This window comes from Wallemia ichthyophaga (assembly GCF_000400465.1).
Source record: "Wallemia ichthyophaga EXF-994 unplaced genomic scaffold scaffold29, whole genome shotgun sequence".
Taxonomy (NCBI): Eukaryota; Fungi; Basidiomycota; class Wallemiomycetes; order Wallemiales; family Wallemiaceae; genus Wallemia; species Wallemia ichthyophaga.
In genome coordinates, this window is record NW_008806302.1 from 58,893 (window position 1) to 73,418 (window position 14,526).

Here is a 14,526-nt window from a genome sequence, read left to right on the forward strand (position 1 = left end):
TTAAGTTACTTATATTAATACAAAGGAGATGTGAAGGAATAATTGAATTTATTCAGCCGTATTGACTTGAATATTGAATGATATCTACCTCATCGATGGATGGATTGGATGCGTGACAACTTTGATTGTGTTCTTCCATGTATTTTTCCAGCTCTTCAACTGTAGGTGGATGCGGTGGAGGGTGTGGCGGCTTAAACGCTCTCTTCACACTTTCGGATTCAAAATTGCATGAGTTTCGGATCTTTTCGAGTGTTATTTGAACGGCTGGAGCGTCACATGGATGATATTCGAGTAGCTGCTCAATTGCTCCTAAGATACCCCTCGCAACATATAGCGCCAGTACTAGATCAGAATCGAGTCCAAATAAATCAAGACATCGCAAAGCTTGTACTGATAACACACCTAGAATCATTGGAGCATCACGTATACTGCCTCCGATGAACTTTAAGAATAGTCAAGAGATGCTCAGAGATGGATTGTGTTGTAAAACTCACCTGCCTATAGATGTAAGAATGATCTTCAAGCCACTTCTTTGCTTGTATTCTGGTGAAGTATCCTCTTTGTCTTATTCTAGAGTCATTCATGCGTTTCAGCTTTGCGGTGAGCACTAGCTTTGTGATGAAGAGGGCATTTGAAACTTGCCATCGAGGTATACCGTTATGGCAAGTGTGTTTACCCAGCTCCGCCTCAATATTGTCAGCCTCTTGGATTATTTTCAGCGCTCTCAAATGAAAATCCAGTGGCGGTAGTCGCAATCTCATAGCGCCATGACACAGCAGCTTGCCTCGATCTAGCAATGCATACATAGTGCGCCTTGACCAATCTCGCTCATATTGATCTGGAAGATTAGCAACGAAGTGCTCGGAAGTCAGAAAAATACCGTAGTTGGAGCTGTCGTTAATGTAAAGAGGGTTGAGTGTTGGCTGAAACATTTGCTGGTACCAGCTTTGGTTGAGCGCGCCCCATACCACTCTTCTAATCTCCTCAGCTTTCACCATATTCTCATCTGACTCGTCTAATGCGAACCTAGCTAAAAACCGAAACCTGATACCTTCCTTCTTTTGCGTTGATTGCTCATTGTAAGTCCACTTCATACATGGGCAGTCCAGCTGCGTTGATATCTCTTCAATTTGCGAAAACGAGTGCGATTCTGATACTGGGGTTAGCGGTTCCGGTTGTGCTGGCTGATCCAAATCTGCCGTTTTAATCGGTACAGCGTCGTCATCAAGAACGTAAAGCACTTTGTCAGCATCGAGAGTAGTCAGTCCGAGTGTTCTGATGACTGTATCAGCAATTGTCAAGCTGGCACCCAACCGTTGTACATCAAAGAGGGGCTTTGGAAGAAACTCATAATACTGCAGACAAACTGCAGCCTGCGCCAAGCCTAGAGATATATTGCTAGTGCTGATAGCTGACATTAGGTGGCTATGTGACCTCTCAGCGTAATTCAGAGCCTTGAGTTTCGACTCGGTAGCAAAAGTTTGGTCGCATCTACCTTTAAAAACATACGAGATTGCCAGAAGGGCATATATAAGCGCTGGCTCAATAGCGCCTCTCTTTCTTGAGTTCATAATTACTTCGAAGAAGCTAGGTAGGTGAAACATTGTTGCGATGAAGTCACCTCTTTGAAAGACTAGTGACAGGTCGGCAGCAATAACTTTAAGAGTCGTATTTCTATCCAGCCGAGACTCACTCATTTTTTCACCAATCAAGTAATCCCAATACGTGTTCTGCTGGTAATTTCGATCTGGATGAAGAAGAAGTGGAGGCGAAGTGGAGGTCGCATTGTACGACGTCTGGTATGCAAACTCAGGAAAGTTGCTAGTGTACAGTATATTCGCATCATTGCTATTTCTTGACTTGAAAAACGGATGCGGTAACGTTGGTTCATTGTCGTCGTGATCGGTTTCTTCGTAATCCGTGTCAGAATACGTCGTCCCACTAGTACTTGGCCTAGACAAAGCCATCTCTTGGTTCTCGAAGGATGCTGCAGCAGACATTGCTGCTTGTTTGGCAGCTTCAATCCGCTTAGCGCTAGCTCTTGGCTTGCGATCTTTTCCGCGTCTCTTTATGACGCCTTCAAAGACGCATTCAAGGGCCTTCTTGGTGCATCTATCACACGGGCCGTCTTGATTAGAGCTGATACACTTGGATTTTGATCTGCGACAGCTCAGGCAAGCGTTGATGCCCCTGCTGGTCTGATTTTGCATCCAAGCTTGAATTTAATCGGTATCAAATCGGTCTAACGTGACGGGAGAAGAACAAGATACGAGATAAGAGGTGAAAAAATATCGAGCATCTTATCATTTGGTGGTTTGTACATAATGTATTCTCTTCATTGTGGGACAGCAGTGCCAAATCATTGAAGACTGGAAATATTCACACATGACGACGCGAAACTACATCCGATAGCTTCGATATTCCGTAACACCTCACGAAGCAAACAGTGAATGGGCCTAAGCCTGTCATTTGCGCTCGCTATGCTCTCCTCCCTCGTGTTCAGTCATCGGGTATAAATAATAATCAATCAATCAGGTGATAAAGGCCTCATACGCAGTAATTCTTATTTGAAGACAGACGAAGATCCAGTAGCAAGTGCCAGATACTGGACAAAATTAGAGGGGCCAGTGCTTTCGATGCTATAAGACGGGCAACACACTAGAAAAGCTACTTGATAGAAAGTCAACATCGTTAGAAGAAAGTGTAATGAAAATTGAGACAATTCAGATACACTTGTTTTTACTTTTTGCGAATTTTTCCAGTTGACATAATAAGTTTAGAAATTTCAATACTTGTAGCTCTAAACCATCATTTGACTGCAGTTTCTTCAATATTCACTATTTTCATTGTTCTACTATTTCTCAGACAAAGATTGTCTATCTCTAGAGCGTACAGACCTGAAACTACAATAAGTGTAATATCTCCATCCGCGTCTGTTTAGATTCCGAACAGAATTTAGATCACCTGTAACTTACACTTGCCTATTTCCAACAAATCCTTGAATATTTTACAATAGAGTTACAAAGGCATGGCTTCTTGGAGTTATTCCCTTACCATCAATGCAGAGCAATATGATATTACAAATCGTTCAATTTTCCACAGATCTCAAGACTAATTTTGGATTTGTAATATGATTACGTAGGATCTCGTATATCAGCATGTGCCTCTTTCAGAATCTCCCAAAATGCCACAATCAATCGCGGTTTTCCCAGCAGTCGGCAACCTTGGCAGCAGCGTTACAAGTCATCTGTCTGCTTTAACAGATCACTCTAATCTGATCCTCGTAGCGAGGAACACTTCCAAGATCGCCGTTGATGATGCGCATCTTCGCCAGGCAGACTATGAAAATGAGAGAAGCTTGCAAGGCGTTTTCGATGGTGCAGAGACACTCATTCTAGTATCTTATCCTTCTCTGCAAGACGACTTTAGGTTTGAAGTGCACAAACGCGCTATCAATGCTGCAGTCGGAAGTGGCGTCAAGCACATTTTCTACAGCTCCCTCGCATTTGGCGGGGAGAGCAACAAAAGCGTTGCGCAGGTCATGCAAGCACATTTGAAGACGGAAGCCTATTTAGCTGAGCTCGCTCAATCTGGCAAAATACTCTATACGGCTATTCGTGAAGGCCTCTATAATGAGAGCTATCCACTATATCTCTCCGGATACGACATTCAAAACCCAGCAGATGAGGTCAAAATACCTCACGACGGTGGCGGCAAAGGGGTTGCTTGGGCATCAACCGACAATCTGGGCGAAGCGACTGCCAAACTGGTAGCGAAAGTTGCTGGCGGTGATAAGAGCTGGGCCGAAAGAGTAACCAACAATATGATATTGCTCAGTGGACCAAAATCTTATACACTCGCAGACACCCTCGCAATTATCTCGCGTAAAGTAGGCAAAGACATTAAAATAAAACAAGTATCAGTCGAAGAATTCTCAAGTCAGCCGCATTTGTTAAAAGCCTTGGAATTTTATTCGAGGAACGACGACGATCCAGTCGCAGGCGCTAAGGACTGGACAAAGAGATGGGCGAATGCATACGATGCTATACAGCGTGGCGAGACTACCGTTACGAGCAATGCCCTTGAAGAGCTACTCGAAAGAAAGCCGATATCGTTTGAAGAAACGATAATGAACATTTGAAATGTATTGCATAGGTTTTCTAACCCGTATATACATAGAAAAATTCAACAATCTGGACCATAGCTGCGATAGCATTCTTCACGATCTAAGTCACCTCCCTTGCCTTTACACCAAACCTTCATACCATCTCAACCTCTAAGATTTCTGACTGGAATTCTTGTTGGTCCAGTCACAGTCAAAACAGCTCTTAAAGATACAAGCTTGATTAGGAACTCCTCTCTGCACGTCGGTCATATCGCGACCATTTTTGTCCTTGCAATAATAGTCGCATCTTTTTCTCTAATAAATCTAGGAGTGTGGACATTGTTGGGGTTCAAAACACGATTTAATGATGCATATGCGTCGTTGCAAACTTCATAAGAGCATATCCATTATTGGCGACATCACAATGCTCGTTGACATGCTTTCCACTTTCTTACTGAACAGTGTGGGATGCAGGGTCTATGACTGCAGCATTGACGGCGAGGATAACTGAAGCGATTTTAAAGATTTCAGAAAACATGATGATAGTAATTGATTAGCTGTTTTGTGCCTCTTTATAGTCAGGTTTGGATATGTGATGTCATAATGAATAAACGCTCTCGGACATCTTGCAGGTGCAGCTCTGCACTATGTTAGTAGTCTGTAGATTCTTGGGTAGACTTCTTGTTCTCAGCCAATTCGCACCAACCTCCACATCCAGCCGGTAAAAACAAATTTTGACATTTGTTTGCCGATCAGTAAAGACATTATGGATATGCTTGGATTTCAGGGAGTGGAAGCTCACGTTTCTTGCTTTGCGGTAATACATTACGATAATTGTCAGAAGGCTATTGCCGAAAGTATCAAACTTTAATAACATGACAGGTACTTCAAAAAACACGTTCACGATTCTCAATTACTTTCACGTTAATCTTATGCATCACTATTTTACACATGGTATTCATATTGCAATTTGCTAGCAATCAAGTCTCAGTCGTGTTTATGGCTTGATGGTATCAGTTTATGTAGCTCCAGCTAATCGAGTGATCAAATTATCTCTAGACTTAAACAGAGAGAAGGCAGTAGCAGCACTCTCATTTTGACCAGTCAAATGATTCATCTTTTTAAAGTCCTGGATAACGTAAGCGAGATGTATAAACTCGAATTACTAATATCCACCTCTATTGTAGTATCCTTTTCGGTCGTTGATCTTGTAGTCGCACCTGCGACGAAGATCATTTATATGAGGGTTAGGGCTAATTACGCTGTTTGAGAAAAAATCCAATTCGTCAAAGATATCGTAACTCCCATTCACGACCTTTCCCGGAGTTTTCGCAGGGTGACCTTGTCTGAGTATGTCGTTAAATCCAGCATTGATAGTAAAGACAAGCGATGCGATTGCAAGGATATTTGAGAACATATCTTGTTGTTGATGGTGCTTTTTAAGAGGTATGTACCCTCCTCACTTTTCCGTGATTCAAGTTTTGCGGTCGATGGAATGAGGAAGCTTATGAAAATAAGACTGAAGGTGCAATCTTTAAAAAGGACACTGTCAACTGAATTAAAGAAAGTTTCTTGTAGCCCTCCACATGCGGCACTTTCCGGCCGAGAAATTTAAGCTTTTTTGACGGCTAAACTTTGCTATGAAGTCACTCTTCAAATCTAAACATAGCTATAATTAAGCAGATAGGCTAACAATGTTGTGAAAAAGCGTTGATTCTAAGTCTATTTGTACAGCTTTACAAGGATGTAAAATCTTCAATTTGGAGTGTCAAGATTTATAATGTCTATGCGCGTATGTGATAATACAAGTTCTTCTATAGAGTTCTCAAACCCTTTTAAAACCCTTGGGAGACGTTATTCTTTGACTCATCTCCGCCGTGAATGATTTCATCCCCCTTAGTGAGAACCGAGTAAGCTACGAACTCCTTAAGATTCGGATCTCTAGTCTCCCACTCCATATCTCCATCAAAAACTCTAACAGGCTTCTCGCTAGCACCTGGAGCAGGAGCAAAATTATCCGTGAAGAGATGTCCGACGAGTTGGGCAACAGGTTTCGCAAACCAACGACGAGGTGCAGGGTAGTTGTCTGAATATGTTGGACCCGTTCTAAACACGCTAAATGGGTGTCCACCTTCAAACCAAGCCATGTGACCACCGTGCTTGGTGTGGTAGATGTGCACAAGTGGGTTCGCTTTGCATTTGTAGAGGTTAGAAGGTGATGTCTTGTATTCGTCGGCAGGTTCTGGCCAGGCTGCTTTGAATGCTATAGGGTCATCCTCCGAGTTCAAACCTAGGAAAGGTATCTTAATCTTTTCTATGTAGTTTGCCGATGAGGCCCTGGAAAGTGTTAGCGTGGAACTTTGCCTCCGTATCAAACTCACCAAATGCAGTACGCCTCAGCGTTTGGAATTGGGAAATCTGGGGGATGCCCACCGACTTTGCAAGTGATAATATCCTCAAACTGCTTGACGGTCGGCCATTTCAGTGAATTGATGAGTGCAAGCTCCTCTGCATGAGTTTCCTTGAGTGCATGCCCATGCAAATTCAATAAAGCCATCATACTAGACGCCATAGCTCTATCGTAAAAGTAAAGGCCGAGATAAGACCCCTCGAGCTCCTTCGTACCTTTGTAGAGATCCCAAGGATTGGACAGTACAACAGCTGCCTTGAATGGGCATTTGTCACCCTCCTCGGCGCAGTATTTCGTGATAATGTTGGCCCCGAGACTGAATCCGATGGCTATCAAATCCACGTCAGGATACAGGTTTTTAATGTAGAGGATAGCAGTCCGTAGATCGTTTGTTTGGCCCGCGGAGAAAAGAAGCGGAGATGTGATTGTGGTGTTTGCGCATCCTCTGGCTATGACTACGATAGAGGTTACGTCTTCACCTAGTTGAGCCACGACTGTTCGTACATATGACTCATGAGAACCACCAGTTAGTCCATGGCAAATGACCGCTACTTTCTGTTTTCCTGGGTTGTGGATATCGAGGGAGATGTTCCCGCCATCTCTGAGTAAGAGTGTGTGTCTGTGATAGTCGACGCTATCGATGTTCGAGGTATCGAGGAGAGTGGAGAATATTGTTTGAAAATGGCCATTCGGCAGCCAGCCTGTTGGATTGTACTCCTGGAAAATCTCCTTAACGGCCGTGTCCATCGTATGCAGATAAGAGCTTTCAGATTTTCCAACGTGAAATGAATGCCATAAATATCTATAATACAATCCCAGTCGTAATTCTGCACTTGGATTACTTTTTACCCTTAGCGTCCTTGTCTTTGAGAATGTGCAGTGGTCCACTGGAAGCTTTACCGACCATTTCCTTCTCGATGTTGTTATTGATGGATGAGCTCAATTTCTATATCAGAAGTATCAGCCACGCTCAGGCCACTCACTCCGACTCCGACTCACCTTCATATTAGTCTTGAGCTCAACTTCATTTTTCTTCTTTGGGGGGATCGCCATCTTTCCCTTCTTGGTCACTGATGCATTCTTCGACGCTTTGTGGGCGTTGTTGGCCTTTTTCGTATTTGGATTTGACTTTAGTTTTGTTACGCCCTGTGCCATGATGAGTGTGCGATAGCGAAGGGAAAGATTACGTGGGTGACATTATTTTGATTTTTCTTTCATTTGCATAGTAGAGTAACACCAGCGCGTAAGTACTTAAGCTGCCCCAATCCAGTCCAAGTCTACTGCTTCAAACTCTCTGCTCTTAAGCAAGGGGATGAAGAGAATGTACAGGGCCACTGAATGCATTCACTGTTACAATCAAAGTTAATTAATTGCCATGTTTTTCGTAATTCTCTGCAACCCAGCGTGGCCATGATTATCTCATGATTGATTAGAGTAATCCAAGTAGGGTTATTTCTCTTCGAAACAGTGGCTTTTGAGCATAATCGCTCTATACCCCGCGACTTACTTGTTGATCTGCGGAAATGATCAGTATCAGAAAAATTCTAAAGACTGCACCGAAAACTTCTATCTGCGATAATTGAACATCTATATGACTGGGATAGACGCTCACTTAGACTCGCTTGTTGAGGTTTCTTCGACTTCATTTTATACGATCTTTACCTCAGTGGACCGCGTATTAAGCTGAATCACACTCCCTCCAGAAAGGAAACTCACTTTATTCAACTTACAATAAGTAAGATCCTGAAAACACCCGAATTTGCAAAGAGACTCACGTGAGTTGCCTTGGGATTAGACAAACAAAGCTTCGAGTAGTATTTTAAAACCTGTTAGCATCAATTTAAGATATCTAGGGAAACATCGAGGTACGAATGTATTAATCATTTGGCTGAACTGCCCAATTGAAGAGACCATAGGTCCGTGTTGATAATAAACATCTGATCGTTGATAAAGGCGGGTTAAGCAAAATGTAGCTCTATTACATTAAAGGGTCAAGCTTTTGTTTTCTGACATTAATTTGCGGTCTTGCATCCCTGTTTTAAAAGCACTGTGCTTTGACATTGGCATGATATCAATGAGTGACATGAACACGACAGAAATGATTAAATGACTCCTAAATCAAACAATTTACGGTGGCTTTAAGCCGTTTCTCAGTTTCGTCTCCTACAAAAATCAATACAACTACTTAAATCACATGAAGAAATTGTTTGACCAATAAGGGTAAGGTACACCATTATTGTGAGAAGATGATGACATGCTGTATTAAGGAATGTCTTCTCTTTTACCTTATTGTATAGGTGTTGCTGGTGTCTATTTTACTTCTCGAATCAGAGGTAAAAAGACAACGACACAGCCTCATCTTGATTTATAAACTTTTTACGCGAGACAATGTAAAGCATTTCAAATGTGAAACCGTACTTTCAGAAACTGATGCCAGAAGTATAGGCGTCCAAAAATTTGCGCAATCTCGATGACCATCTCCGAAGCCTTCGCCTCCTCTTTCACGTCTGATATCTCCATTGATGGGCGAATTACGCCCTTTCAACTCAACTAAACCGTACACTTACAGAGCTGACGAAGATAGCGATGATGACGTCATTGAGCGAGATAAAGAGGAAGGCTCAGAATACACTGGTGGAAGCGACTATCGGAAAGATAAATGAGAATGTCTTACATTACTTGTATTTTGGATCTTTTTTTTTTAACTCTTGGATAACGTGCGGAAATAATAGCTCAATTTTCAAGCACCACATTGTTCCATTAAGCAGGGCATTGTTAAACTCTCCGGATAATACATCAGCTACTTTCATAACTACCATTCTATCTCTTTTCACTAGGTTTGGCTGCTGGAGCTACCGCTGCTCCTGCCCACGGGCAAGAATGTGAGTACACGTGAAGCTTCTTTGTCTAACCAAACCCGTCAGGCCTCGGTTGAAAATGACGCATGTGGAAGGAAAATCGAAGAGTCCGACATTTGGGTGACTTCGAGCATTGAAATGGATTGCAAAGTGTTTTGGTTAGTTTTTCTGTAAATCTGAAGCTTACAATGAGAAGTCCCATGAAATAGAAATGAGTGGCGAAATCAAAATTATTAAATCAGATTTTTAGCGCTTGTTGTCAATTGCTGCCCGGGTTGTATCAGTGATCACATCGATGTGGCGCCAAATGACTAAACTATCGCCGATAAAGCTCAATTATATACCAAATTCCTCGCAAAAATCAACCTGATTCCAGATCTTATGTTTGAATCCAAGTGATTGTAAGTGGTGCGAGTATGGTCGATTCTAATTCTTTTCTGTAGCAATAGATCTTTTGAGAGGCACACAGACGCGTGTGATATTTCAAGCGTTCTGCACAACCCTAATTATCCTCAAGAGGCTTCTACACATTGTATAGGCACCTCATCAGCTACTTTTAAACTCAAGAAATGCATTGCTGCATTAAAGTGGCTTTTACGAGCTCAACAAATTCTCAGCCACCCCTTTACCTCCATTAATTGAAATTAACGAAATGCACCTGCTGACGCCAAGTTGGGCTGACCCCGCTTTGCTTTGCATAAATTGCATTCATTAGAACTGTAAATTAAGACATGTGGACGCTGTCGGAAAACATGAATCGCGCTTATAGAGCCAAATACTTGCGATTTGGGGTACTTATAGAATTAATTAGCTAATAATAATATCTCCATCGATTTCGCGCATGCCATTCTTCGTATCTATCCTATAGGGTATTCCAGAAAGATTTCGGATTGCAACCTGCAGGGTGCAATTGGAGGCTCAGGAACATAAATCTAGCAAAATCTTGTAGAGATATTTTAGGGCCATTTATCGAACTTTTTTACTTGGAGATCATCAAAAGTCGTCGATCAGTCATCTGAGATGAGATGAGTGGTGGTGGTGAAATTCAACTCGGTAAATATTAAGCGGAGGGTTGAAACGAGGATGAATTTGGAATGCTAAAGGTTCTTTGGAGTCGAGGGTCTTGCCAAATTTATTTGAATTGTCAGTATGTGATATCTTTGCGTCTAAAAACACGAATGTCAAGAATCACGTTAAGAAGGAATATAACTAAGATCAATATGCAGTTCGAATGAGGTAGAATGTCCATGAATGGGCAAAAGCTCTGCAAGCCTTTTGCGATTTTTTCAAACCACAATTGACTACTTCTTCAAGATACTTCGATGGTTTGACTTGACGGATAAAATTATAAGAACGCACTTAACGATATATTGAGGTTTCATCATTATCATCATTGTTTAGAAGAATACATTAGAATACAACATGTAATAAATTTAGACTTATGGTAATGCAACATCGAACGCCCTATCGTCAAACACATCATCAAATTTCATCAATCCGTATTCATCAGAGACCGTAAAAGATGGCTCAGGCAGTATGTCGGAATTCATTCCAGTGCTGGTACCAACATCACCATCAACACCGATCTGATCTATCTCAAGAGGCACTGGGGCAGCCACATCGAAGTTACTGATTTCCTGCAGTAATGGATCTATCTCTGTTGGATGCGTTGGAGGGAAAGGTTGGATTCCATTGTTATAGAGCGATTCATTTAACCTGCTCAGCGCAAATAGAGCATTAGGGCAGCGATCTTGCATGCAACGGAAGAGATCGCCAAATGTCGCCAGCTCCAACTTGATTGCTTCTTTTGCAACTTCATCGCAACTCGAAACGAAAGCTGCAATCAAGATCTCGGCGGAGTCACTATACATCGCAATCGCATACGACGGGAGTCTCGCCAGGTCGAATGAAGAGTTCAGAAGCGAGTATGCAGTACTCAATGCAGCTCTCACACATCCCATCAGTCTCTTTTTAGAATGTTGCTCCCGCATATACCCATTGTGCAGCGTTATTAGCGCGTTGAGAGATAGCATGTGCGCCAAATAAACATCCACGTTGAGCTTCCCCTCGTTGAGATTCTTCCAACAATCCGGCAAACGTGATCTGAAGCGCATGATAGCCATATCTAATACACTGAAAGATGGTAGCTGATTTGCTGATTTCAAGCTGGGATTACTAATCACGTCTAGGATAGATTGATGGCGGAATTCATTGACTTTGTCGAGCAAAGCTGTGGCTTTGATGACCCAGTGGAATCCATCGTCACTATCATGATTTTCTAGTAGATTTGGCGCGTTGAGGTATGGCTCGTCGTCAGGAATATAATCATCACTGGAGGCGTGAATAAATCGATCAGTCGGTGTAGGGAGCTTTAACAAAATCTGATGAGAGCTTAGATTAGATGGGTACGATCCACTTTTGTTAGCGTAGATAACATCGAACACCCAAAACGTATATAGTATTCTCTTCCTCTGCTCTCGATCAAAGCTGTTCTTCAGAGGTAACAATTGTGAACGACTCTTCGTTAGACTAACTTCGACATGATACTTCAACGCAATCATACCCCTCATCCCCAATGCATTGTATCGATGAAAATCTGCCCACTTGTTTTCACTGTGCATCAGATGAACCAATACCAACACTGCACTCAAAGACTTGGCCTTATGAGACAGTTTGGAGTCAGATATGGCATCTTCCTCCAAGAACCTCGACGTCATCGAGACTGCCATATCGAAAAATGTGTCTCCACCACCTTGAAATAAGTTTGATCCACTTTCAGAGGCGGGAGGGGAGGTAACTCGAGGGGAATGCCGACTAGCTGCAGCACAGATGGCGTAAACTAGAGATGGGTGAGGTGCATCAGAGTGTGACCACGGAAGCAATATTCTTTCAAAGAAGGTTTTCTTGTGCAAATGAGCGGCAACAAAAGGACAGCAGGTGAAGAATATCTCCGCTAAATGCAATGTCAGGTCTAGTGGTGGGTATGGCCAGTCAAGCGTAGCTAGAGAATTGCTGAGTGGAGGCTGGGTCATCACAGGCACGCCGCTGTAAGAAGTTAGCGCTGTGTAACCTTGCCGAGACGAATCAAAAAGCGCTGCCGCTGACGATCCTTCATCAGATCCATCAACAGTGAAAGTGCCATCGAACAACTCGTTTGATACACCCCCGGTGATTTCATCGCCGATATGCTGAGACGCTAGTTGCTCCTCAAGCTGGCCTGTTGAGATTGTTTTAAGCTGCATTTATTATCAAGCAAGAATTCAACCCACGAATTCTCTCTTCTAACATGGTGATCTTGTTTCTCCGAGCAGATGGTTGAGTTGGGTCTTCATAAGCGCATTGATGGCCTGCTTTGGCGCACAAGCCACAATAAGGCTTGTCTGAATACCATTACCGTTGCGTATTGACGGGAACTTCTCCACTCACTTCCGTCACAGCGCTGAACGATGTTGAGATGGAGATTACACGCCTCGAATCGCACTTACAGCCTTCTTTTTGCGACATGGCAGACAAGCCTGGCCTCGTTTAAGTGTGTTTTCTGTTTTGGGCATTCCTCCGCGCCGGCGCCAGCTTATCTGTTGGGCGTGTACTCGATAGAGCCGTAATCGCAGATATTGTTCACACTTGAAAAAGAAATGTAAAAATGCAATGCTTTGTGATAAGGATTTGTTGCACTATGATCCACGCAATTGCCTGCTTTTAAAAAATCGACAAACGTTTAAGCTATACAAAACTTTATTCGCAAGTAGAAGTGTTTCAGGAATCTATCATAATTCTCTCTTGATATCGTTGTTAAAGTAATTCAATAGCGCGATACGTGTCGATAGACATACTAAAAGTGGCTAACGACCAATAGCCCCTTTCTGATATGCGATAAAGGAGCTCTTCCACAGGAGGTAATAGATGTTAAGCTAGTCATTCGCGGTCGATAAATGGTTCCAAACTTTGGAAAACTTGTGATTTTGTTCACTGGAGCTATCGATCGAATTGCCAAAAGAATATCTTTCAACTAGATCACTCATGATAATTGAAGAATTGAGTACTAATCTTACACCCGGTTGTAAAACTATTGTGGTTAACATTAACGTTCGACTTCTGCCACTTAGATGTCAATGTAGTGGGATGGATCAACGCCCAACAAAAGCATCCCAGTGCTTATATTGCTCTAAAGATGATAAATGTAATAACCATGAAGCGAAAGAAAGCCTCTGTAATCTTAAATTAACAGCAAGATGCTCTGGTACGTCTTAGTTAGAGAGCTGGCCTTTGAGAGTTGAAAACAGTTTAACGCGTCTCAGATACTAATGTTATACCATTTGGTTTGCATATAGTCTGTTCGAGTAGCATTGTGTTCAGTCCTTCAACAATCACCCAACGTCTCCAAAGGCTAATTAGTTCCCTTCAGCAGCGTTTTTCTTCAAGAGTTGGATCCTGACCTGCTGGTCAACTTCATAAGTTCCAGTAGTCTTCAAACACTTTACCGCAAAGGATCAAGCCAGAGACAATCAACTGAATCTCATGTAACCTTCAAATCTTTGATTAGAGGTATGAGTGAGGGAAGTGAGACGCCACTTTTATGTGGTCTGCTCTTGTCTTGTTGCAGGTTTAGTCAAGTTGCCATAGAAGCTGACAGGCATCTGTGGAGGCATTTCAATCTTCTAATTGCTGAATTCGATTTTCTAATTAGCCGCGTGAATTCTGTAAAGACACCTATTTCATCCAGATTTCTGTTTGTGTGTGGGGACGAACACATTGTCGGAAGCATCAAGCGAATAAAGCGGAAGCAATAAGGAAATAAAATTTGTTTGGGGTTTTGTCGACATGGCTGCTAACTACTGGGGCTAGATTATCCACAGTCCAACGACCTGGCGGATGTACATTTTCATCGTCGGATTTATCACGTGGGGATAAAAACTGAAGCGGCCAAGATGATGCGGGTAGAGACAAATTCGACCTCACTGCTGCAGCTTTTCCAGCTGCTCCCGAAATGCAAGATTAAGGGATATCTCTTTACTGCGCCACTGCGCCATTACACGATCAACTCAACCAACCAAGAAGGAATAATAACCAAGGAAGCTCTAGCGTCGGGCATTCATAAAGAATAATCGCATAAAGTAATTCACATGCGGAAGCCTGCGATAGACATCAACCAG

At 42.5% G+C, this 14,526-nt stretch overlaps 5 protein-coding genes across 5 annotated transcripts; 1 reads left to right on the forward strand and 4 right to left on the reverse strand.

Annotated features, from left to right (window-relative positions):
- Positions 1–52: 52 nt before the first annotated feature.
- Positions 53–2,210, reverse strand: J056_002878 (uncharacterized protein; the record flags this gene model as incomplete). The annotated part of the gene is made up of 2 exons (XM_009272143.1): positions 53–442; positions 495–2,210. The coding sequence occupies 2 exons, from the start codon at positions 2,208–2,210 to the stop codon at positions 53–55; spliced, it is 2,106 nt and encodes a 701-aa protein (XP_009270418.1).
- Positions 2,211–3,184: 974 nt separating this feature from the next.
- On the forward strand, positions 3,185–4,141 carry J056_002879 (Quinone oxidoreductase 2; the record flags this gene model as incomplete). Its single annotated transcript, XM_009272144.1, has 1 exon — positions 3,185–4,141. The coding sequence occupies one exon, from the start codon at positions 3,185–3,187 to the stop codon at positions 4,139–4,141; it is 957 nt and encodes a 318-aa protein (XP_009270419.1).
- A 1,799-nt stretch (positions 4,142–5,940) lies between these two features.
- J056_002880 (Putative esterase) lies at positions 5,941–7,262 on the reverse strand (the record flags this gene model as incomplete). The annotated part of the gene is made up of 2 exons (XM_009272145.1): positions 5,941–6,442; positions 6,487–7,262. 2 exons carry the CDS (start codon positions 7,260–7,262, stop codon positions 5,941–5,943), a joined length of 1,278 nt encoding a protein of 425 aa, XP_009270420.1.
- A 91-nt stretch (positions 7,263–7,353) lies between these two features.
- Positions 7,354–7,670, reverse strand: J056_002881 (UPF0390 protein CND; the record flags this gene model as incomplete). Its single annotated transcript, XM_009272146.1, has 2 exons — positions 7,354–7,461; positions 7,515–7,670. 2 exons carry the CDS (start codon positions 7,668–7,670, stop codon positions 7,354–7,356), a joined length of 264 nt encoding a protein of 87 aa, XP_009270421.1.
- A 3,142-nt stretch (positions 7,671–10,812) lies between these two features.
- On the reverse strand, positions 10,813–12,661 carry J056_002882 (uncharacterized protein; the record flags this gene model as incomplete). Its single annotated transcript, XM_009272147.1, has 2 exons — positions 10,813–12,590; positions 12,643–12,661. 2 exons carry the CDS (start codon positions 12,659–12,661, stop codon positions 10,813–10,815), a joined length of 1,797 nt encoding a protein of 598 aa, XP_009270422.1.
- Positions 12,662–14,526: the final 1,865 nt, after the last annotated feature.